The 26949-nt window shown below is 33.4% G+C and overlaps 2 protein-coding genes across 4 annotated transcripts; one reads left to right on the plus strand and one right to left on the minus strand.

Annotated features, from left to right (window-relative positions):
* Window positions 1-72: 72 nt before the first annotated feature.
* Window positions 73-1827, minus strand: LOC148621387 (uncharacterized). Its single transcript, XM_088575676.1, has one exon. It carries the CDS (start codon window positions 1825-1827, stop codon window positions 151-153), a length of 1677 nt encoding a protein of 558 aa, XP_088431802.1. The 3' UTR covers window positions 73-150.
* On the plus strand, window positions 1790-19541 carry LOC148621388 (putative ammonium transporter 2). Of its 3 annotated transcripts, XM_088575673.1 has the most exons (12): window positions 1790-1876; window positions 2978-3026; window positions 5623-5910; window positions 8714-8896; window positions 9184-9264; window positions 9456-9738; window positions 9930-10001; window positions 12146-12205; window positions 15128-15169; window positions 17082-17158; window positions 17960-18186; window positions 18319-19541. In XM_088575673.1, exons 3-12 carry the CDS (start codon window positions 5799-5801, stop codon window positions 18997-18999), a joined length of 1818 nt encoding a protein of 605 aa, XP_088431799.1. In that variant the 5' UTR covers window positions 1790-1876; window positions 2978-3026; window positions 5623-5798; the 3' UTR covers window positions 19000-19541. The 3 variants fall into 3 exon arrangements, with proteins under 3 accessions (XP_088431799.1, XP_088431801.1, XP_088431800.1); XM_088575675.1 differs by lacking the exon at window positions 15128-15169; XM_088575674.1 differs by lacking the exon at window positions 1790-1876 and having other exon boundaries at window positions 2807-3026.
* The last annotated feature ends 7408 nt before the right edge of the window (window positions 19542-26949 follow it).

Genomic DNA, 26949 nt, shown 5'->3' on the forward strand with positions numbered 1-26949 from the left:
TGCGTACGTTCGTGGGGACATCTGAAAGTAATTGTAACTGACCCGACATCAAAATTGAATAAAAAGAGAATGTAATATTTTAAGAATGATTTTTCATACCTCCACACATAAAAAAAAATGAATAGATAAAAACATAGCATTTCATAAAACTTATGAACATTTAAAGATAAGAAGTTCTGAACCACCCTTGTTCGAAAGAAACAACTGATTTGAGTCTTGATCAAAACAGAGAGCCCGAGGGTGATGAATGCCATCTTTTCCACTAAGAACAACATCTAAGAATTTTCCATCCGGTGTCAGTCTGTGAACAGTATCGGAATCCTTGCCCGCAATATACAAGTTGCAAAGTTGGTCAAGTGTTATCATCTTGGGATTTTTCAAATCGGGCGAACTGAAGGTGAACACTTCGGAACCATCAAGTCTGATTCGATGAATACTGGCACAATCCGAAAAGATTAAATCACAACAAACGGGAAGCAGGTAACAAAACTTTTCTTTCTCCTCAAATATTGTTGACAACATGTTACCTTTGTGATCTAGCACGTATATAAAACGATCCATACCTCCAACAAATATTTTGTTTGACGTTGTCGCTATCCCACGTTTTTCGTCAGTACCTGCCATTTTTATTTCCGAACCAGTTTTCTGTTTTGCTAGGTCAACAAACTGAATAGAGTTTTTATTCGGCAAGGTTACTACACCAATATCACTTTCTGGAAGGACCGCAATATCCCATGGCGCACCATTAACATCAATGCCACCACAGGAGTCTCCTGCTTTGCTATAAACGAGAACATGCGAAGCGCTGTGGTTCCAATTGCAATTGCAAAGCAGTATCTTATCTTTCCAGATCCCCATACCGGTAATAAAAGGTTCTTGTTTGAAAGCTGTGCTAATAACCCTATGCGCGGTATGTTCATGTAAGACGACTTGTCCCGTCATCTGGAAGGTTTGAAAGAATTTGTAATCTTCCTTGTGCAGTTTGAACTTCTCGATACAAGCGCTTTCTACTATTTCCACAAAACCAAGAGAAAAATGTTCTACGATATTTTCTGGAATGGCATGCTTGATGGAAACTGACCTCATTTTGGAGATTTTTCCAATAAGTTGTCCCCTCAGGCTCCGAATAATGGATTGTAAATGGTGCATAAAAAGAAAGGCTTGTCGTTCCGAACTATGTGAAGTGACGACTTTCATTCGACTCTGATATGCAGCAACTACTTCCAGATCTTTTTCGTTTTGTTCTATTTCTCTTTTTAATAATATATCAATTTCCTCTCTCTTTTGATCTGCTTCCTGTAAAATAGCCACTTCCATGTTATCAAGCGTTTTTATAATTCTTGATTTAAGTTCTTTGATGGAAGGGCGAATTGAATGTACATCTCTCTCTAATGCAGCAATATTATCCTTCCGGTCAGAAATAATGCTAGAAAGTGTGTCGAAGAGATGATCAATTTCATCTTTGACCTCTCTATACGTATCCGACAACTTGACGCCAATTGACGAAGCTTGAACGGAAACAATTTTCTGGCAAGATCGGTGCAAGGTCGTTGATAAACAATCTCGACAACATGGCGTACCGTGTTCTTCACAAAAATATTCCAGTGGGTTACAGGGGTGAGATTCGCATTTGAAAACCAGGTTCTTTGACTGATAAGACTCTGCAACACTAATATCCAGCAAGTGGTGATTTTTTGTTGCTTTCATTGCAATATGACAATCTGTACATCCCTTACACATCGATTCTTCACAGTCGCTGCACCATTTTAAAGAATCGACAGTCAGTTTTCTTTGAGCACAAGGTTCACAAGTTCTTGATACCATCATTGGTTCTACAAAAAAAAGAGAAGAAACATACATGCTGTGTCCAATAACTGTGAGTATCAAAGTCTACGTATTTTGTTATTTTTTTAATTAGTTCTTTGTCAATAACATAAAAATGATTTTTATCATATAAGTTGTTAAAAAGACAATGGGTTCGTGTAAACATGCCTCAAATCCCGAGCACTGATTGGCACCGTGAGAAACAGCAGAGGTTATCTTTCTTTGATTGCCTCGATTCTTTGATTTACTTCTGCGATTTCAATATAATACCATACATTGATAACGTCCCTTACATATGCTAGATGAGAACCTTGTATGAAGTGATTAAATAACGGGACTGCTTTTAAATATATATATATTGTGAAAGAACGGCTTAATTAACTTTCCTGTATTATGTATCTACAAACAGTTTATTAGCAAAGATGTAGATCCACAATGGCGGAACCAGATTTTTTGTTGGAGGTCCAAGCTATAATTTGCTCAAAATTAACAAAATGATGGTTCCAAGCCCCTACCCGCACCCCCACCCCCCCCCAAAAAAAAAAAAAAAAATCGGCCAACCCCCTTTTTTGGATCCAACAATGCACATAACCAGCAACGCACATAATGTGCCCGGCTAACAAAAAACAAATTATTATATGTATACGGGTCTCTCTAAAGCTAGATCTATTACAAAATGTTTTGTTGTTCAATATTATGCAAAGTGTAAACAATATCAGTCCTAAAAATAGAAACACTTAAGTATATACCGTTCTACACGGAGATACATTGAAAAGGGGATCAATAAACTGTAACGTGTAATACGAGAAAAAAAGAAATTGAAACAAACGACATTTTATTGTTTTACTTTTGCATTATTGATATTCATTTTTGATTGATTGATAGTTGTAAAACTGTTACCTTAATGTTGTATTGTCTCCTCATTAAATAGCCTTTTACGTGATTTATAATACAAGTACTCTCTACGATCGGGAGACTGGTGTTCATCAGGTCAGCTAGGGGAAATAACAATTAACAAACAAGTTACACAGCGGGTTTATTTAAAGTTTTCCGGGAACCACAGTTACGAAACATTTTCTCTTCAGAATTTACTGAGAGCTTGAATGTTTACGATGCAAAAAATCTGGTAACCATAGAGATCTTATGATTTCAGTAGGTAAAACAGAGGAAAAGCGTGCCCGACGTACCCCGTCTGTGAAAAGGTCAGCTTTAATAGATATATACTCACGTACTTGCCTAGGTTGCTCACAAACCAGGCGCGGATCCAAGGATACCCTCCCTATAAATCGGTAAGAAAAAAAAAATGTTCGCATGAAATATTAATTTTCACCACAAGTTTCACCCCATAATATCTTTTGCCTTGCTTTGCAAGGCATTTAATTCAATAAGCCACCGCCTCCCCAAACTCAAATCCTGGATCCGCCCCTGCGTACTAGCCTAGGTCGCTTAATTTTTAATTCTATTAACGCCGTCCTAAATCTATTTTAATTCCTTTTTCATATATGATAAAAGATAAATTAATGTGTGTATATTGTTTTATTGATGTTAAGAGGGTTCCTTGGAAGACCCAGGCAGTGGATGGCACATGTCAAATTGTATTTAAAAAAATTCTTCCATTAAAATGATAAACGCCTGTTTTCTAAGAATAGAATGTAGGTTTCTAATTTACTGAAATGGTAAGAATGAAAAAATAATACACGGAAAGCAATAGAAATTTTACAGGGAAATAACTCTTTGATCTTTTCATGATTTAAATGATTTGTTAAGGTACTATGAACATATTCTTCCACTAATCCCTGTTCTCTCTTTCACAATGATGAGTTTAACATTTCATTGGAACAATAATAAAAAAAAACTAGTCGGATAAAATTTACTCTGTGCGTCCCTTATTATTGGATTTGCCTAGTTCCAACATGGACAGTCTAGCTTTCTATATGAATTGTAAACATTTTAGTAAATCAAAAGACAAACCAATGTATGTATTGGACCTTTGTGTATACATATAAATGCGAGTCATTCTGAATATTTTGTTTGTTTTATTCTTATTTTTTCTTATATTGTTTTATTTCTCTATTTTTTTTTACCACTGCATGGGTTTTTTTTTCCGTCCACTGCATGGGTTTTTTTTTCCGTCCACTGCATTGGTTTTTTTTCGTCCACTGCATGGGTTTTTTCCGTCCACTGCATGGGTTTTTCCCGTCCACTGAATGGGTTTTTTTCGTCCACTGCATGGTCTTTTTTCCATCCACTGCTTGGGTTTTTTCCCGTCCACTGAATGGGTTTTTTTTCGTCCACTGCATGGGTTTTTGTTCCGTCCACCGCATGGGTTTTTGTTCCGTCCACCGCATGGGTTTTTTTCCGTCCACTGCATGGGTTTTTTTTTTTCGTTCACTGCATGGGTTTTTTTTTCGTTTTATTTCTTCAAGTTATTTTTTTTCTATTTAGATATTGGAGAGCCCGAATTTAACAAATGGAACCGGTTGCATGGGTCTTTCTTATTCAACTCTTGTGAATGCGTGTTTATTGAAAATCATTGAACAAACATATTACACAACCTCCCTTTAGATTTTTCGAATATTTCCCTTCCTTTCATGAAGATGCCTTAGGAATTCTTTACCGACATACCAGTGACATATTATGACTACCATTTATAATCATTTAGTAGACCTGTTCATGGTTCGTGTAACCTGTAGATTTATCCCGAGACAAACGTATAGCAGGTATATTTTTATTATGGGTATAACACAGGATCACGATCATATACATATATGTACATGTATTCTTACAGAATGGTGATTTTGTGACTTTTAATTACATGTTCACCATTCCGGAGCAACTTATGTTTTTTTATGGGAGTGCTTTAGTTTTAGCCTGTTGTCTTGTTTTCTTTATCTTCAGTTGTTATATGCAATTGTATTTTGTTCTGCTGTCTGTATGTCTATAACAGATTTTCTGTTCTCACGTTTGTACACAGCCAAATGTGCCACATATGATAATCATATGGTGCTCGATTGATATGATAATCATATGGTAATCATATGACAATCATATTATATTGAACATATGATAGTCATATGATTCTCATATGGTAATTTTGGCTTAAAAACATATGACAAAACATGATTATCATATGATAATCATACGATAATCATATGTATACCGAAACATATGATTATCATAGGGTGCTCGATTTATATGATAATCATATGATGCAAACCATATGATTCTCATGTGTGGCATATTTGCCTGTGTAGCCATACACAGGTTTTGTGTGTACTTGGGTCTTGATGTCTTTGAATATTGTCTTCCAGTGTTGATGCGTCGTTATCTTTTTTCCCATGCACGTTTCAACCATGTTTTGACCGACTTTTCTCTGCTGTAAATGCTTGTTTTACGGCTATTTTTAAGATATATCAAGTGATCGTTTTGGCGTTGAGAACGAGATATTTTCGTGTGCAATACTCTTTTGATAAGCCTTTGTGTCGTCGGCAGGAAATTACTCTCTTGCAATCGTCTTTCTTTTTTTTTTCGAACAAAAATAAACATACAACATCCTCAAAGTATTTTTTCGCTTATACATGTAAGTAATGGATAAGAATCACCATTTTTAACAATATCAGCAAATACTTTGTAATCTACACCATTAGGATGTAAAATTTTAATTTTATGAATAACTAATTGTTCATCAGTTCCAATAAACTCAGAAATCAATAGCTTAATATCTCGCTACGTGAAAAGCAATTACAATATGTTGGTATATCATTGTTCAAGGATTGTGACAGAACTCTATATTTTAAGGTAAACATGATGCAACTCGAGAGATAATTTACAAGTTTACAAAACCTATGACTGGTATGTTTTTCAAGGACTGAGTTAGACAACACTGTCTTCCGGAGAAAAAAAAACATACGTCTTTCGCTAATAAATACCTTTTACATCGGCGAATAACAGTTTCCGAAATCAGAATTCCAAACATGTCTAACGCTAATGCCACTCAAAGTAGCCATGATGAAACCATAGAGGCATGGATAGACGACGCAACATGGATTTTGACGAGTTCATTTATTATATTTACCATGCAATCTGGTAAGTAAAAATATCTTTACATTTTGAGTTACATGTATACATAATAAATGTATACTGCTTTTTTAAGTAAAAGACAGATCTGCAAATGATTTATGAGATGTGCAACTATTCATTGCAACGTACATATGCATTGTATGATCCTGTATGAAACGAAGGACCGGTTTTATAAAAAATAATAATAACAAATTGAATTAAAAAAAAATCAATATTCTATCAAAACTAAGATTCGAATTATATGAAAATAAAAAAAAAGTGTTTCTTTGGAAACGCCATACCAATTTAGTTCTGTATTCGTGTACTGTATATCAATACAATAAATGTACCTCCTTTATAAACTATAAATTATAAGTTTGAAATCGGTTTATGTACAATAAATATTTCGGTGTTCTACGGTAGTCAGATAAGTATACTTAGTGTGCAAAATCGCAATATTTTGATTTACAAGTTATTTCTAGTCAGTCCCTGGCTATCAAAATCCTGTAGCCACACAATTTCAAATCTACCTCATAAAGACTTGTTACGCATTCAAAATGTTTTCAATTATCACCTAATTTTGTTTGACTAAGTAAACAGTTCCTAGAAGTCATACATCTAAGGTGGTTGTTGGTAAACCCTCCCAGACCCACGTGAGATTTATAGGAGTCTGAACAGGCAAGACTGTTAACGTGGTACTCGTCCAATACGTCATATTCTAAGCATTGGTAGATGTAATCTAAGAAGATAATATATAAAAATCACTAGAAATCATGGGAGTGGACTCCTTTCTCAGGCCAGTCTGCCCTTCCTTTTGGAATTTCCGGACCTCCACTGCTGATGAGCGAGTTCTTTTGACTGATATTACGTAGGTTTGGTTCCGCCAACCAACAACAATTGGTTTCAATCAATAGTTTGCTAACATTATCCCCGTAAGGTTCGATCCGTTAGAGAACTCAAAGTTGGTAAGGTTGATCAATGAAGACAGTAATCTCTGATACTATCTTCTAACAAAATAGAAAAGAATCAGAATCTTTGAAGGAAGAAGAGACCCAATAGAGTGTCTTTATGATTCATAAATTTTCTTCTATAGTTCCGTTTATGACCTACTAGCATCATTTGCTCGACTAGACAAAAATGGCGAATTATTAAGTACTAATCCATGTAAAATTCAGATACTGCAAATAATAGTGGTGATTTATATTGCAGAGAAACCCACAAAACAAAGGATGTTTTTTGCCAATCTACATATGCCATATTGTTTTGTAAATAAAGTCTTTTCTATTTCAGAACGATCTGCATATTTTAGAAAAGCATACATTCATCTCCCATTTAAACTTACCAAATCCAGAACAATATCTCTTCCAAAGTTCAAAAATGTACCGATTTCAAAATTACCGAATATATACAATATTTATAATGTTTATCTCAAATGTGCAACAACAAAATGACAAACTACATGTAAGAGTGGTTGTGTGGTCTGTGTTTGTTTCTGAATAAGAAATTAAAATAGTGAATTCGGTGGGTTTTTGACATGCTTTCTGATTTTCATAAGGACTGTTACTTACAATGTACATGTAGTACATGGTCACATAAGATTCATGCAGAAGGTTAATGTGTGTAAAACACTCAAAAACGTTCCCGTATTAACGATTGGAGAAGTAATCAAGGAGGCTTGGGAAGTGGAAACAACACGGCAGATTAAAAGTGATGTGTAGTTGAAAGAAATCCTCAGACGAACCAATCTAAACTACTTTCAATATTTTTTTATTAAGTTCCAAATAGTATATATCATATTTCGACTTCTAAACGATTTTAGGTTGTGTATGAAATTGACAAAATATTCCACCTATCGCCCTTTTTACATAAACCTTAGATAGACCTGTACTAATACCGGTTATGATTTCTGGAAAAATATTGGTATTACACAAAAGATAAAAAATCAAAAAACAAAATCCTTACGTTATTATTTTGAAGATTAGTGGGTAGAATATTTTATGAAGCGAACGAGAAGTCAATTCCCACGGGGTGTTCAGAAGATTAATTTTAATGAGGTCTATATTTCTATTGAAATTATCCATTACTTGGTAACGAAATTCATTACTAGAAAAGTATTTCAGTATTATGTGGCCAATTTGTTTAATACTCTATATGAGAATGATCGGGAGGTTTTAATGACCTTGAATACCAATACAGGCCTCTCACGGTCGATGTTAGTGGGTTAGTAGAACCGACTAGTGTTGGTGGCGGAGCCCAGCCTTCGGGATACCTGACCGAAGAACTCGGTCAGAGTGTGTCCTACTAGCCGCTGGGCTGCAGTGTTGACGCTCTTGCCCACTCCCAGACCCCACATGGGTCCGAGAGTGCACGTTTCCCCACTCCAACTGTGTGGGAGTACGTCAACGTGTAGAGTGAATTCTCTATATATTATAATATGATATGCTTCGCGCATGTCTACTAGAGATAAAGTAGAAATCCTTAAGATTAACTCGGCTTTCAGTATCCGTCTTTGTAAGTGAACTAAGGTCACAATAAACTCAACAACTCATTTGATGACTTCATTTGCATTTTGATCCCTAACCGTTTAGTGAAGGATCATAGACTGTCTTTCAAATTGCCGTTTTTTCGATGCTTGATAGGGTTGTTGTCTTTTTGGCCCACTTCCTGTTTTCTCTTTATTCTCTTTATACGTCAAAATGTTTTTTTAAACCATCGTCAGATTCTTAACTAATGAGAAAAAGAATGAACTGTTAATTTGCAATTCAAATGCTAGTACCAAGTATGAAGCTGAACTCGTATGAAGTCGATTGTAATTTTCTAATTTTGATAGGTTTCGGGCTACTGGAAAGTGGCATGTCGAGCAAAAAGAATGAGGTTAATATCATGGTTAAAAACGTGGTCGACGTCGTTTTTGGTACCTTGACATACTGGGCGGTAGGATATGGATTGACCTTTGGCCTAGACAAAGGTTCAAACTGGTTCACTGGCGTCGGTTCGTTTTTCCTAGATCCAGGTAACTAAAAGACGATTCTTCGTATTTTATGTAGTACGAGAGGTTTTACGACTTTTTTTACTAATGAAAATAAAACAGGAAAACAGGAAAAAAACAATGAATTGACTGAACTGTACCTAGACACTGGGAAACAAAATTTAACGTGTAAATCGGGACTCGGAAAAACTGCAATATTACGAAAAAACATTAATAAGCATTACAATCAAAATAATTTACATGGATCTTGAGAGTTATTTGACTTAGTTTGAAGAAGTAATAGAAACTAACTGTATCTTTTTTTGTATTAGATGAAGACACAATGGGTACAGAATTTTCTAAGTTCATATTCCAAGCGTCATTTTGCACAACGGCAACTACAATCGTATCAGGTTAGAACTTAGAAAATAGAGTGATCATTCTTAGTGAAATCTCCTTTTTAAGCCTTGTCAACTAAATTGGTTGCGAAATTATGGATTCTTGATTGTTACTCACTGATCATTAATACATTCTTCTAAACTGTTTACGAAAACTTAAAATATCAACATGTTTTCTCGTTAGCAAATATTTTAATTTTGTACAGGTGCCATAGCCGAGAGAACCAAACTCACAGCCTATATTGCGTTTTGTCTCCTAAATACTGTAATATACAGCTTTCCCGCGCACTGGGTTTGGTCAAAAAACGGTTGGTTGAAACAAATGCACGTGGTTGATGTAGCTGGAGTCGGACCAGTCCATTTGGTCGGAGGGGTGACAGCTTTAGTTGCTGCCATCATTGTTAAACCACGATATGGACGATTCTCTGAAGATCAAGTGAACTGTCACGGAAATTCAGTAAATGCTGTACTTGGGTTGTTTATATTATGGTACGAAGTTACTAAGAAGCTATCATGTATTTGTAACATGTGAATTACTCTTTTCCCAGTATAATCAAGTTAAAGAAACAGTAACTATCAAACTTTTTTTCAAACAATTCAATATTTGTTTCAAAATCTTTCACATGCAATATTTCAATCATTAACAATCAAAATAATTAACATTTATTTTACTGTTCTAGGTGGGGATGGCTTGGTTTCAACTGCGGGAGCACCTTTGGTATTAGTGGCGGAAAATGGAAAATAGCAGCTAGGTATGTTGAAATAACAAATATTTTTATTTTATTTTACTTATTATTTTTTCATTCATGTGTTTCAACATCATAAATTTATTCACTTATGTATCTCATGCTACATCTTTTGTATTGATCATTTATTCTGCAACAATTGTTTTCGTTTTTTTTTTTTCGTACGTTCATACATTTTGATTTTATAAGTATTACTAAAAAAGAATGTTTCTCTTATTGTTCTTTCTCACATTTTACGTTTCGTTTCAATTTCGACGAGAACAAGTTGATAAATGTTAAGGAATGTTTCTTGAATATTTAAACAAGTTATACGGAATAACATTGTTTGCGACAGTTTACGCTTATAAACCGCGAATTTAATTTCAAATGGATGACAATTCAAATATTGTTAATTGATTCATAATCATAACATTATTTTGTTTGGAATTATTCAAATCGTGGAGTGTGGACTAATCGACGTTAATGACGTGATAGTACCAAGCAAGGTTATAAAAAAACCTGGTTTGCTCAAAGATAACAAACCATCTAGAAAGCATGTTACAAATCAAATTAAATTGTACTAAGATTTATAACCCATAGATGAAGTTGGAACCTTACTTCCGGTTAGATGCGTTATTATGACTTAGCACCTTTTTTTTAAAGAGTGAAGCCCAGCTGCGATTTCCACTTTTTCTTTAAAGTTAATGCAAGTATATTTGAAAATTGAATGACAAGATTAAACGAGGATTATAAGTGGAAAATATTCTTAAAATCTATGAAGGCGATAGTCTTACTGTAAGGGACACGACTCATAAACAATCATTGGAACGTTTGCATTCAGCATTTTACATCAATCTCATGAAAGCATCAAAGTAACTTGGATTGATTTTATTCTGCTTCAAACGAAAGCTTGACAGGCTTTGGTATAAATAAATATGACACAAACATGTCACTGATTTCAAGAGTTATATCCCTTACCCTAGGTCTACCTCCTTAATTCATCAATTGATTGTCTATTTGGGTTATACATCTATGGTGTGACCAAATTATGTCAAAAGCCGCTGCACCATTGATTTGAAAAGATTGATGCAAATATAATTTATAGTTGAGCAGTAAGATAAAACAAGATTATAAGAGGAAAAATATACTTAATATCGATTAATTCATTTATTGAATCGTTTAGGTTATACATCTATCATATAACCGAATGATGTCAGGAACCGCAGCACCATTGATTTAAAAAAGGTCAATTTGTTTGAATCACTTTTTAGATTTTGTGTATTCTGTTAAAAATCTTATCACGAAATCTAAAGATAATTGTCGTGTAATTTACTGAAGTATGATTAAAGGCCTATTTTCTGTACTGCACTCTTTGAGTACACTTCCTGCAAAGGACAACTCATTATGAATTGATGGCGCTGTATTAATTAATGTTCAATGTAAAAGTTTTCCATGTTGCATCCAATAAAGCATTAAAGTAACATTCAAAGCATTCATTAACGTTCTTTTAGAAACACTAATTCGTTATTTCACGCAATGTCTTATAATTCATTAAAATTCTAAATGCATCCGATTCAAATTTCCCTGGTGTTTCCAAAGCAATGCTTTTCTTCAAAGTCGTCTGTAAGACTGTTTTTCTTGATTCATTCATTAACTGAATCAAAACAAAATTGAAAAAAAATGTCATGTCATTTTATTAGTTAGAGTAACAAATGCCATGATATAGGTTTACGTGATTTATATTTCTTTACCAAATATTTTCAAATAACAATGAAATTTGTTACTCAAAACAACAATACTATACCAATTTATATAATTTTGGGAATTTAAGTATGCTGTGTACATGTTTCAAATGGTAATCTCTCATCCACACACATCAACTTGGAAGGTAAAAGATTTAAAAACAAACTATAAAGAAAAAGTACTCAAAACTAAGAAGCCAAATCCAGCACCGAGAAGATACGGAATAAATTCTTTTAAATTTTGTTGAACTGTTCAATTTTTGGCGTGTTGTTGATTATTTTTGTATTCAGACTTATTGGTATGAAAAAAATCTGTCTACCAGTTGAAATGTCTGGAATTGGGTTTTTGCATGTTTCTGATTTTCCCATTTTGTCTGATTCTTACAAAAACTCACATTTCATTGCAGGATTGTATTTTTCTTCTTTTAGGTCAGCGGCAACCACAATCCTTTCGTCATGTAGTGGGGGTGTAATGGCATTCCTTCTGAGGTAAGTATATTTACGTCCCCCTTTTTTTGTGCACATCGCATGTTTTTTTTATGTATTGTATTTTTAAATTGAATATCACATGTGTATAAATATGTGTAAATGGCTTTTAGCCGTTTCCTTTTTAACACAATGCATTTAGTGCGAATGTCAGCAAAATAATTCAATATGATAATGGCTATAGTAGGTTCAAATATTTCGAAAATCCTGTTTTACCTTTTACGCTTGTAGATTAGTTTGCATGTTAGGAATTTGACTGGAGTGAAACATCAGATATTATACAGGAGTCAAAATGACATGGATTACTTAAGAAAATGACTCCGTTGTCAACATAAGTTTTTACCCTGATATTGCCATCTGTCATATGGATTTTTTTACTACTGTCAAGATATATCAGTTCGGTTATTTTGTTGTTATCCTTCATAAATTCTAATGCAACTTTCGGTTTATGGAATGGTTTTCAATTGTTCACATGGATAAAGAAATATTAACTTTGAGTTGAACAAAAACAGAATAACTATTTTGCAATCTTAAGTTCCATATGTTTTCGTTTTTACTACTACCAAAATATATCAGTTCGGTTATTTTGTTGTTATACTTTATTAATGCCAATGCAACTTTCGGTTTATGGCATGGATTTCAGTTGTTCAAATGGATAAATACATGTCATCTTCCAAATATACAGAGGAAGATGTTTACAAAATGCTGGAATTTTTAATCGACAACATATTTGTCCAGTGTGGTGGACGTGTTTTTCAACAAACGGTCGGCATTCCAATGGGAATAAATTGTGCTCCTTTACTTGCTGACCTGTTCCTTCACTGTTATGAGGCTGACTTTATAGCTGATCTGATCAGAAAGAAAGAATATCGTTTGGCTGGATCCTTCAATCTCAGTTTCTTCTATATAGATGACGTATTATCTTTAAACAATCCTAATTTCGGGGATTTGATACATCGCATCTACCTAAAAGAACTTGAGATAAAGGATACTACAGACACTGTGAAGTCAGCCTCATATCTTGACCTACACTTAGAAATCGATGGTAAAGGAAAACTATTGACCAAACTTTACGACAAACGTGATGACTTTTCATTCAGAATTGTCAATTTTCCTTTCATCTGTGGCAATATCCCTTCGGTTCCTGCGTATGGAGTGTTCATATCACAACTCATACGTTATGCCAGTGATTGCCGAAACAACTCAGACTTTTTGTATCGCGCTAGAACTCTAACAAATAGGCTTCTGGAACAGGGTTATGTTGCTACAAGACTGAAGTCATCACTACAGAAGTTTTGTGGTCGTCATCATGAACTCGTGGATCGTTATGGCATATCCATCAGCACCATGAAGACTGATTTATTCAACGGGTCATAGTTTTCCTTTCCTGGTTTGTCTACCCCGAACTTGACTTTTTATGAGCAAATCGGCGGGTGTTTCTAGAAAAGCAGAGGACGCTTACCCTACCGGTGCACCTGGTCCATGCTCCCAGTTTTTAGTGGAGTCCGAGTTGCTCATTTACTTTTGTTACTTTGTATGTATGATTTTAGTTACTTTATGTTCTTTGTTGTTTGTTTTCCATGTCTGGTCTTTGTCCCTGGATTACATTCTTTTGATTACCGCTATAACCTTAGTTCCCTTGATTACTCTTTGAGTTGCACAAACGCAGAATAACAATTTTTCAATCTTAAGTTCCATTTGTTTTCCTTTTTACTACTACCAAAATATATCAGTTCGGTTATTTTGTTGTTATACTTAAATGATGCCAATGAAACTTTCGGTTTATGGAATGGTTTTTAATTGTTCACATGGATAAAGACATATTAACATTTTTTTATGATTTAGCTCTGTTTAATTATTGGCCTTATTGTTAAAAATAACGATTAGACTTTTAACTTGATACTATTCAGCAATTTTATGATGAAAGACATATATGCTCTTTTTCTCTGATATTGGTTAAAATATAGCTAAATATAGGACTATTGTATTCATGCATCTTGATTTTAGGTCTCACTACCCACTTCTAACGTTTCCATTACTTTAATGTTAACAATGTATTTTAGTTTTACTGTGAATTACCTGGACGAATGACTTCTTGATGTTGCATTCCATTGCAAAACTTTGAAAATAAGGCTTTCACAAACATTACGTTAATAATACGATGATTGTAGAGTTGTTTCATAAAATTTAGTAAATAATTCTGAAAATCCACATTTTCACCTTTTCTGCTAACTGACAGTATGGAGGCAAATTTCTCACACACATAAACACTATTTAAACACCTTTGAAGTAAATTACAAATATGATTTTAATTTACACATTCTTAGCTTTATTTTGACTGCTTTTGATCAGCATACACACAATTTATGCATTTCCAATGCATAGATTCGGGGGCCTTGAGTTTTGGTACTACGTAGGGGATGGCCATTTCATCCGGAAGTGGTGAGACCTTAGTAAGATGTATTCATTTTTAAAGAAGCCCTAATTTGGTTTTTATTGTTTCTTTCTTCTTTTCCTTGCTTTTCTTTTTTCTTTTTTTCCTTTTTTCTATTTTTATAATTTTCCTTTTCTTTGTTTCAGAGTTTATAGTATTAACATCATTGAACACGACCATCTAAAAGGCAGATGATCTTATACATAAATGCATTTAGTTTGTACATAGGTTTCTTTTTAGTTAAATAGAACTTCCTATTCGGTTTGCTAAATTACCTTATATAGCAAATGCTTCTAATGTTTTAAATAGACAACAATGCAATTGTGCATACTTTATTGAATGTTTTTCACCATGACTAGACATTAAAAACTTTGAATATTTTGTCTTTGTTTACCATTGCATTAGAAAGCATGTTCCCCACATGTAGTGTAGCAACTTTCCCTTTGCTATTTGTACACATTCAATCAGTATAATTTCCATTTTCCCTACAGCAAAATTGTCAACAGGACAGGTGCCAATGAATACAGTTATGGGTAAATAAATGCATGTGCTTTTTTTTTGTTTTGGGACTCATTTTCTGATCTCCATCATGTCTCGTATGTTTTATTTTGTTTTGGGTTTTTTTTTCACATTTAAAAAATTGAGAAATTTTTAAGAGATGTGCAGTGACATTACTTACTTTTCTTTTTTTATTCTATAGCAATAAGTTTCAACATATTTTTTTTTAATAGATAAACAAGTTAACCAGCTTCTGTTGAGGATAAATGAAACATACTACCAATTCTTAAAACAAAACGTGAAAGGAAAGCTCTTTATAGTTGGAATTCAAAGTGCACACCATTTTGTGTTCTCAAGACTCACATTTTTTTCTTTTGTATTTTTTAAAACACCCTTCTTCCTTTCCAGAGCACACCTTATTACGTCACATATTTCTCAGCTATGAAATGTAAACGTTTTGATATTTTAAATTAAGTTTCATTTTATTAATTTCGTTGTGTCATGCTTGGCATTAAAATTGAGTATTTGTTTTCGGAAAATATGTTCACAAGTCTTGAGTTCTGTCCTCGAATGACATTGAGGTTAAACGTGGACAAGTTGTATTAAACGTCGAGTCCATTTTACAATACATTAAGTTATAATTCTTTATCAGACTATTCTACTCCGAATGCCAGAGTAATATATGTATTTAAGTACCAGTCCATTCAAAATTTAGACACTGCCTATGTTAAGGTGATTCATTGTGTAGAATGGATGAGATGATGTTTTTTGGTTTACATATACTATATTTTTATGTGACAATAGATCTTTTTGTATTTAGATCTGAACTTTTGAGAAAACTACACTTTAACCTCCCAATAAAATCAACCAAATCAAACAAAATGAAGAACGATAACTCTTACAAAGTGCTATTTTCACGTACAATCTACATATTTTTTTTCTCAAAAGCGCAACTTCCAAATGAAAAACTAAGACTGGTAATTTGATCTATAACTGTTTCTGAACAAGAAATAAAACTAAATTCGGTTGAATGAGTCACCTCCTGTCTGATTTTTATAAAGACTGCTACTTTAGTCAGCACATTACATTTGTATTTCTAAAAAAAACACATGATTTACATATAATTGTTGGGTACAGGTACGGCTGTTTAGTTCTTATTTTGGGCCTGGAATTTTCTTTTTCGGGACAGATATCTTTTCTCCAGTTTTGTCAAGCCGGAAATTTTTTTTTCTGTGAATTTTTAAAAGCAAGATGTTAATTAACTGGTAACGGAGGCCACTTGTTTATTTCCCCGAACAGACTTTTGAAAAATTGCGTTCTCAGGAATATATGGTTGCTCCCTTAATATTGGTCATTGCTATATCGTGGCATTTCCTAAATATGCATAAATAATTTTAAAAGTTGCTTTAATCAATCTGTCATCAAGCGACTTTAAACTATGACGTCATGATTATTTTCAATAATATTTTTTTATCTGATCACAGGCAAAGTAAAATTACTACATTTTTTTTTACATTAGACAGAGACCTTTTTTTTAAAATTTGACAAAATCAATATTTTATTCTGCACAAATTGAATGATATATAATGCCTGATAGGTTTGTTATTCTAGCAAGATTAAGACTGCAACTTATACTAGATAGATTTTGCCTTAAAGCGGATCTATGGTTATTGATAAAATTTTTGTAGATTTCAACAACAAGTGACGTCAAATTCAAAGTCATATCAGTAGTTGAATACGGGCGAAAAAAATAAAACCGGCTGTTAAATTCAAATAGTGATTACTATATACCAAGGTACTATACTTAACCACCAAAGCATATCTATAATTATTTTTAATTGCTTAAAACTAAATCGCATCTTTCCATTTTACAATTTTCAGTTGTAAGTTTCAATTACATTAATGCATTCATTTGTATGTATTGATTTTAAGAAATGCCATTTTCAGTTTTTTACTGCATAAAAGGAAGTTTGACGTTCAGCTTCTTGTAAACGGTATTCTAGGATCGCTTGTAAGCATAACAGGTAAACGTTCATTATCTACAGTTGGCATTAAATGTTTTATTGGTATTAGCTTTGCATTTTGCAAACAACTCACATTAAAAATACATTGTTTAATAAGTTCACGTAAAAATCAAAAGTTCAGGCTAAGTAAATTCGATATTAATTCTGCCTTAACTTCAATTTAAGAGTAATCAAGGGAACCAAGATTCCAGCGGAAATCACAAGAATGTAATTCAGGGACAAGACCAAACATGGAAAACAGACAAACACAACAAAGAACATAAAATAATCAAAATAATACATACAAAATAACAAAAATATATGCAACTGTTTTTTGCATTTGTTATATAGGTTTAAATTGAAGTAAAAAAATGTGTTCTTAAGAATCAGCAATAAGTTTTCTGCATTCAATTACATTGAAGCCGTTACCCACTTTGTTTACTTTGAGTACAGGTTTATCTAAGAATCAGGCCTTGGGTAGTATGTACATATATATATCTAATTCTAAAACATCTACATTCATCCATTATGTCTTAATAATCATTTAAGAATAAAAAATATAATGAAGGCGGTTAGGAAAGTAAAGAAAAACTAATTTTTCACGGCCTAAACAACGTTTTTGAAATGTTTTTTTTCAATATAACTCAAAAGTATTTCTGTACAATATGATTATTTTTCAAATCGTGGATGTAACTCTTTTTTGCACATTTATCGTAAATGTATGACCATTTTCAAAAACAATTGGTTTAGAACGTTTTGACCATTGGACTTTTTCCTATTTGCATAATTCTTCTTAAATGCAACATAGACAACTTATTGCAGGAATATGTGCGGTAACCACAACATGGGCAGCTGTTATTATTGGGGCAATAGGCTCTGTTGTGACAACGTTTGGACAAATAGCTCTTGTCAAACTAAAGGTGGATGATCCCGTTGGAGCATCTGCAGTACATCTGATGGGATCACTTTGGGGTATTTTGTCTTGTGGAATCTTTGGACTGCGTGACAACATTGAACATAGTTTCAGTCATCATGATGGTCTAGTCTGGGTAAGATTCTTCAATTTGACGGACTTTTTTATGTATAAGGAAGGTGTTTTTACTGTCTTAAATCAAAACATTGTAATATTTTCACAAAAACATACTTGTATTGATTCATTTTTTTTTTTTTTTGTATTTCAGGGAGGTGGTTTCTATTTACTTGGTGTACAGACTATGGCAGCCGTAGCTATTATCATTTGGTCCACTGTGACGTCATTCGTCGTACTTAAATTAATTGATGTCACCATTGGTCTTCGCCTCACTCTTGAAGAAGAGCTTTTTGGGGCAGACTATTGTGAACATAATGTTGAACTAGATCCAGATGTGAAAGAGTACGCAGAATCAGTACTTCGAAAATTGAAAGAAAAATTAGCTAGGGAGAAGGACAGCAACGGGAATATAACAAATAATCAAGCAAATGGAAATGTTCAACATGGAGAGCAAGAGCATGATAGAAGACAGGAGTCAATAAGAAATGCAGATGGGGTTGAACCTATAAGAAATACTGACGGACTAATTGCAGAAAACCTGAACGATAATTCTGATGATGAAAGTAAGGATAATGATGACAAAAGACACAAGAAGGATGTCGGGAAGCACAGAAATGATGACAAGGAGCACAAAAATGATGCCAATAAAAAAAAGAACAATCGACAGAAAAATGATACCGTATTAAATGGTGTCATCCGGAAATTTGACGGTAGTGATGAGAATGCTGTTGGAATAACTAGCAGACGTCCCCGTAAAAGCGTTGCATTTGTTTCTGACAGCAGTGGTGAGAAATTAGAGGGCGATCATAGCAACCCAGCTTTACAATCCTAAAGGATGTTTATAATAATACTTTATTTCACATACTCAAATGTAGATTATATTCATTATTGTTTTACTTATATAGCCATGACAGAGCGACCGTTAATCGCTTAATTCACCACGATTTTGACGATTGTAATTTATAGAAAGTCATGGCTGAATGACCCGTTATAATTTGGTTCATGTACTTTTCCGTCCAAGCGAATCAATATTAAAAGCCTCTATTGAACATTTGTTGTACCATATAATGGTCAAACAAGTCTTGTTTTCCAAACATAGGAATCTTAATTCAAAATATCACTGCATGTTCTAGCTACTCTGATTCAATCAAAGTTTGTTATAACAAGTTTATTTAAATGAAATCACATTTACCAATTGAATTAAAATTATGAGTTTTGAGATGAAGTGTTAAAAAATGCATTATGATACCAGTGCAAAAACTTATCTTCGTATGTACAAAGTATAAGACTTAACAGTTGTGCCATGATAGAATTAATTTTTTTTGTAAATCTTAGACATTTTAAAAGCTCGTCAAAAACATTTTTTTCTTCTTCTTCTCGATGTTGTCTTTTTCCTTCTTTCTCCTTTTTTTTCTGCTATTGGCTATTGAAAACTCAGCAAAATTACCATTAAGAATACACTCTATTTATTCATAAACATACAACTAAAAAAAACTCGCAATCAATATTGGGTTGCTTTACCATAATTTTATAACTAGTATAAAATATTCACTACAGAGTCATTAATGTATAAATAAAGACAATTAAGAGGCTGTCTGTGTACAAATCAAGCAGACGCAGATAATATGCTATTGTTGGCAAAAGGTATTTTTTTGTTCCAATGTAATGTTTATATCATGTATATCAAATAGTACAAAGATTTTTAATGCCACAATGGATGGCTTAGATAATGATTTAAAATCTCCCTAACAAAGCAACCAAATTTTGTATAAACATATAAAGATAAAGAGTTACCTCCCTTCAGTACATTTCAATGTGTTCTACGCATTCTTTCTTCAATATTTGCAGTAAATTAAAAACCAACATTCGGCTTTGAGAAAGGATACATTTATTATACGAAGTGAATGAAAATCTTTTAAAAACAAAATTTATCATGTGCACCCACTGCCTGGTTTTTACGTGGACACCTTTTTAACATTTAAAAATCTATAAAATTGGTTTGTAAATGTATTATTTATGAACAATTGTTTAAAAAAAAACATATCATTGTTGTATATTTTTGTACATTGTAAATTGTACTTTGACAATGAAAAGGGTCTTTTCGAGCAATATGAAAAATTCAATAAGTCATTAAAAATACCTTTTGTCTATGTTACCAAACGCCGTGTATATTGCAAAAAAGTGATCATAGACTTACAAAAGATAAAGTTATTTAGCAATTTATGCTCTCGTCTTTAAACAAGTTCAAAAAGCAATTATGATATCAGTCCCATACAGTATATGTGGTTTATATAAATGTTAAATTGTATATGCGAGAAGCAAGTGAGGAAAAACATTTCATTAGCACATAACTTTAATAGAAAAAAAGAGCGGATATGGTAAAACACAACAAATGCACCAGCGTATAACTTAAATACAAAAGATTTGTACTTTCAGAGATCACCAAAATGTCTTCAACAAGTGTTAACAAGCTTTTCAATTGTAAGCTCTGAAAGGCCCCGACGACAGACGAAAGTAATAAAAATCACGGAAACAGAACGATCTCTTCTTCAAAAAAAAACTTAAAAAAGTAAAATAAAGACACATGAATGACCACATAGCCTGACATCTATTTTTAGGCCGTAAATAGTCTCCAATGGCCATGTGAGCTATTGCCATCACTTGGTGTCCGTCGTCGCTAACAATTTTTCAAAACTCTTCTCCTCTGACACTACTTGACCAATTGGAACCAAGCTTGGTATGAATTTATTCGGGGTATGTTGCATAGAACTGATGTGGGGATTTTTGATCCGTCGAAAAATATGGCAGCCGTTACTAAAAATAGAAAATAGGGGTCAGACAGTAGTTTTTGCATATATCTCCAAAACCCTTAGATTTAGCAAAATTATTTCAATTGCTGAAATGACCCGTATTATAAGACCTTCAAAAGTCTTCAGGGATCAAAGTTGTCAGGCGACTACTTGTAAGAGTTATTGCCCTTGAAAGATGAAAAGTGACTTTTTTTTACAGTTTTCAATCGATATCTTGAAAACTACAATAGATAGAAAGAAATTTTCAATCACTGATATGATTCTTATGATAGTTCTACCAAAGTCTTCTTGAGTCAAAATTGTTGGACAACTCGTTCTTAAATTTATTACCCCTGAAAGGCCAACTTTAACCAGGTTAGGGATTCAGGCTCCTGGGAGTCTTTTGTTTCTTCACTTTTATAAAATTGAATAACCTTTAAGTATTCAGATACCTACGATACTTGGTATACCCCTCCGCTGTGCGGAATGTTTTATATATTTATATATATAAACGTCTCAGAATGTGACGACTCTATTTGCTACACTGCTCCTTCGGATAAACTTGATACAGGAAAAATAAAGTAAACGTATAGAAAGGTCTGAAAAATTCCCAACGATGTTAGAACTATCAAATTTGCGACGCACATTTTTTGGTCGTTCCCTCGTACCGCTGTGACATCTATGGCAACACCGCCTGCACAAAGTCCAGCGCCCTCGTTGGGAATTTTTCAGACCCTTCTACAAGTTTACGTTGTCTTCCCTGTATCAATTTGAACCGATGGAGCAGTATATATGGCAACACCACCTGCACAAAGTCCAGTGCCCTAGACCATTTGGTCAACGAAGCTATATAAAATATAGCTTTCGCTGGCCGGGTCATTCCTCCTCGTAGGATAAATCTTGGGTTGTAACTTAGTACACGATATATGCTAGTATGCAACAGCTCATCTAAGTGTTGTTATGTAGGATAGATGATCAAATTAACGATACATGTCACAACAAATCAATATTATACAAACGTCTCAGAATGTGACGACTCTATTAGCTATACTGATCCATCGGATCAAATTGATACATGGAAGATAAAGTAAGCATGGTAAGGTCCGGAAAATTCCCAACGATGTTAAAACTGTCATATTTGCAAAGCAAATTTTTGGTCGTTCCCTCCGCGGGACTCGAACCTGTACCGCTGTGACATCTATGGCAACTCCGCCTGCACAAAGTCCAGCGCCATAGACCACTCGGTCATTTATATTTTATATAGCCTAGCTGACCGAGTCGTCTAGGGCGTCTATGTGCAGGCGGTATTGCCATAGACGCCGATCCCCTGATATACATATTTGTACCAAATAAAAGTACTTTATTTGATCTTGTGTTTTTGATATACCAACTAACTCTCGGCTAACTTGTTTCTCAATCGTATGTCCTTGTATTGAACCTGACATTGCTTTTCCGTTACTTTGCACAACTATTGTCCATGAATTATTCATAAATAATATATGTTCTGTTAAAAAAATCAATATGTAAAAAAAGCTTTTTAATTCAAATTTGCCTAGCTCTCAAATCAAAGCGCTTGATGTAAGTATAAAATTCTTGTTCTTTGAAGCGTTATGTATAATTTATGAACAAGCGTAATATGAACTTTTACATCATACTAACCTTTATTGATTTCAAGTAAACTCTGGAAGCAGCATTCAGTTTCACAAATATTTGAATTACAAATAAGGACGACAATCCTTCAAATTCAAATTTCGTTACTCACATACATATCAAAGAATATCAAGGGATTGCAATAAAATTAAAGAATATGAAACTTCTGTACCCTGCTTTAGATTTTTGCTTAATTGATCATGAACTATTTGCAAATTTATTCTAATAACTAGTTTTATGCCAACGAATAAGTTTAATGATTTTATTTTGCAATTTTTAATGATTGGTTACATTTTATGCTACCCATTTTGAACCTCAAAATATGATAAAATGCCACAATTTAATTGGTTTATATGATCTGATTAATTATTAGCTTCTACAACGAAATTTTGTCAGTGTACTCCGAAATTTTTCTCCAGAATTTTTACAGTTCAGCGAATATTTGTTGTTGTGTCACGTGCTTCTTAAATAGAACATCCTTAACGAAGTTAGAATACATAATATGATATAAAAGATTTGACTAAAACACCCGTCATTTACTAGATATTCGGTTTGTGTGTGTGTGGGGGGGGGGGGGGAAACATTATTCTGTCTGTCTTCTACACAAGTTGTACTAAAATCCTTCTTGATAATGACTGATTAAGGAGGAATGCAGATATAGCGTTCAGATAGTTCCGAGTTTCACTTCCTATTACGTCTTAATTTTTTGATGTATTTATAAACAGTTCATTTCTCCTCACGTTTCAAACGTTGTATAATATTGACGGGGATCCGGATTTTGCTTAATTTAGCAAAAAAAAGGTCTATACATGTTTTTTGTGGTAACTGAGATCAGGAGTCTGGCTAAACAATGTTTCCTAATTATTTTGAATAATATAAGCTGTGAAGTCGGCATCACTGGAGTGAAAGAATAGGTCATTTAATAGCGGAGCACAATTTGTTCCAACTGAAATGCCGATCGTCTGTTGAAAAATACGTCCATCCCACAGTATTTGTCGATAAAAAAAAACATTTTTGTAAAAACAGAAGATGATTTGGATTTTTTTTCGTTTTTCATTTTTCGTTTTTTGTTTTTGTTTTTTGTTTTTGTTTTTGTTTTGTTTTTGTTTTTGTTTGTTTTTGTTTTGTTTTTGTTTGATTTTGTTTTTTGTTTTAATTTTTGTTTTTTGTGTTTTTTTGTGTCATTGAACTTATTCGTTGGCATAAAAATTATTTATTTATTTTGTGAATAGGAATGATCATAAACATTAACAAGCTTAAGAACTTCTCATACAGATTGGAAAGTACCAGTGATTATACAAAACCATTGTGCAGAAGTTGTACATAAATACATTTAGAAATAAATCAGATCGTTATAAATATTATAGTAATAAAATGCAACATCTCGTTTGTGATATATTGTGCTGTTATATTCATTAGTGGATTTTATTCGGTCTTACCCTTATCCGTAACATTTTTGTCAGTAAAGTTTATCTCCGGCTGGGTAACAATACTGAAATTTGACTGAAACGTCGCTCAAAATTCCATATCTACGGACGTTGCTAAGTAATATCCCCGGGGGTTGCTAGACATTTCCCTGAGGAACGCCACGCGCACTGCTGACAGCTTCTCCAAGATCAGTATTTCCGTCCTCATTGAACACACAAATGACTGAATTCAGAAATCAACTGTCGGGAGTTTACTTAAAGTTTGACTTGCTCAGCAACTTTGATTCTGTCCCGCAAATGCCGGTATTTCATGGATGTTACATTAGGTCTTTCAGCATCAACATTAACCAAAACAAATGAACATGAACTTCGATTTTAGCGCAAAATTTCATTGATTGAATTATAAAGTTTTTTGTAGAATTACTTGAAATTCCTTAATGAATGATGAATTCTGTGCACTCCATACATCCCGAGTAATTAAATATCGTACCTTTTAAACGAATTAATCCTTTGATGCCATTAATTTGTCCTATTTTTCAGATTTTTTACGCACATGAATTTGCGTCGTCGTCGTCATCGTCAATGGAATTTCTGACCTAGGTTAGTTTCGACGTCACATCTCGGACCCATGAACTTTTGACGTCTGTGACGTAGCGCTCGAGACGTTAACAGGCAAAAACAAAATCGTCGATTTCCATTGTTATTTCAATAAAAACACCTTATATTTGGGCACCTGTTGGGTTCTACCAAAAAACACTCAAAATTTGCATATTTCACTATATTTTTCAAAAAATACACGCAAAAACGTCACATTTGCGTTACATGTTGTTTCGAAAATAAAGCTTTTTCTCGACATAACAGTATTATGTGTCCATATAAAACTATATATCATATATTTAGATTAGAATAAAACCATTTATTACATATGAAAATAAAATAAAACAATACATAATATATTTAGATTAAAATAAAGCAATGCATTATATATGAAGAATAAGATAAAACCATCTATCATATATTTAGATTAAAATATATTTTTTTGTATATGTATTATTTTTTTTTTTGTTGTTTTGTTTAAACCCTATATCATCTACCCTATATCACATACTCTATATTACACCTATTGACCTATATTGCTTACCTTATATCGCACCCCTTCACAGACCATACTTGAAGAATGGCTAAAATATATATGATATAATGAACTTGACATGTTAAAATATATATCACATGCTGTATCAATACACGGCCGATATCACTCCGCGGGCCGATGGTCCTTAGGGAGATAAAGTATTCTCCGGTTGATGCAGCATGTGATACAAATTTTGACATAGAATATTCAAAATGTACTATTTAACAAAATTTGCCATATACCACTGAAACTCCACTTCGTGTGCTAAACACGGGGCCACACTAATAATGCCCCTTTGACATATTCTGGTAGATCTTACTGGTGCTAGATTTGACTTCCTGATTCGATATTATTGGTTTTGAGTACTTTTTTAATACAAAATATGTTTGAATCTTGGTGAACTTCTTAATCATTTTGTGATATTGCTGCTGATGAGAGGTTACTCTTTGAAACACGTGTACATCGTACCGAAATTGCAATAATTCGTACTTGTTATGTGTAGATAAGCTAGTTCGAACAACGTTCATATGACAAGATTCATTGCCAATTTAAAAGGTCATTATTTTATATACTTTATTTATTTGTTGGGGTTTAACGTCCGAGCAGCAATATTTCAGCTATATACAAGATTAAGGTAAGATAGTACATATTAGATTTAGTTTTTAATACTTAACAAAATGTTCGAAAAATAGTGCATTTGATTTCTGAAGAGCAAATCGGTATATCCCCTACACATACACAAATCTTCCTCATGCATTCTACAAATACTAACACGAATCATTGCGAATTAAGTCACTGTAATGAGTGATTCGCGAGTGCTAGACGATTTACGAGTATGAATGACCACTTTACGATTTTAAAGTACTTTTTGAATACAAAAAAGATGTTTGAATCTTGATGAACTTCTTAATCATTTTGTGATATTGCTGCTGATGAGAGGTTACTCTTTGAAACACGTGTACATCGTACCGAAATTGAAATAACTATATAATTCGTATTTTTTTATTTTGTGTAGATAAGCATGTTCGAACAATTATTATTAAGAATGAAAGAGAAGCGTTCACGATAATAGTTCACGATTCATTCGATTAAATGCAAGCCATTTACGAATGCAATTAAACGATATTGTTAATAATAATTAAAAATACAAAGCGAATTGTTTCGATCTAATCCAAGCATTTATAGATGATTAACGAATTGTTTATGATTACCTACCGAGTTTTTTACGAATACTTTCGGTTTGACTGCGAGCGTTTTACAAACGATGATTTTTCATTGGAGTTGCATTCTTCAATTGGTCATGCATTTGACACGCATTACGAGCGAATAAGTCAATTTTATACGAAAAAATTCTTTTGAGTTCTTCACCTACTGGCTCGACAACCGCTTGGTTATGGGCAAAGTTTTCGTATATATTCGGAAAGTGCTCGCTTGAATTAGTGAGTATCCGTTAATCCATTGACAAACTATCATTAACTACTCGCAATCTTTAAATGAATCGTAAGACAGTAGTGTAAAATAGCAAATGTTTACGATCTAGTTCTTACCATCGGTTCATCGATACTTTACCAATAGATAAGAGTGCTTTGCTTTGCGTATTCGGCTTGGAACGGGGGAAATAGCTCGGCGGAGCCTCGCATTTCCTACCCGTTCCGTCGCCTCATCACATATCTTCAATAATTTTCGACAATGTACCTACATTGTATATATATGAAATAGGAGATGTGGTATGATTGTCAATGAGATAGTCATACACCAAATGCCAAGCAACATTCTAAAATAAG

Source organism: Perna viridis, chromosome 3 (genome assembly GCF_037379345.1).
Source record: "Perna viridis isolate PV_CMFRI_1.1 ecotype Kerala chromosome 3, ASM3737934v1, whole genome shotgun sequence".
NCBI classification, from domain to species: Eukaryota; Metazoa; Mollusca; class Bivalvia; order Mytilida; family Mytilidae; genus Perna; species Perna viridis.

Coding starts and splice junctions, on each gene's coding strand:
- LOC148621387 (XM_088575676.1), bottom strand. CDS start 1,827: ATGATGGTATCAAGAACTTGTGAACCTTGTGCTCAAAGAAAACTGACT.
- LOC148621388 (XM_088575673.1), top strand. CDS start 5,799: ATGTCTAACGCTAATGCCACTCAAAGTAGCCATGATGAAACCATAGAG. Junction 8,897..9,183: donor TTCGTTTTTCCTAGATCCAG/GTAACTAAAAGA, acceptor TTTTTGTATTAG/ATGAAGACACAATGGGTACA. Junction 10,002..12,145: donor AAATGGAAAATAGCAGCTAG/GTATGTTGAAAT, acceptor TTCTTCTTTTAG/GTCAGCGGCAACCACAATCC.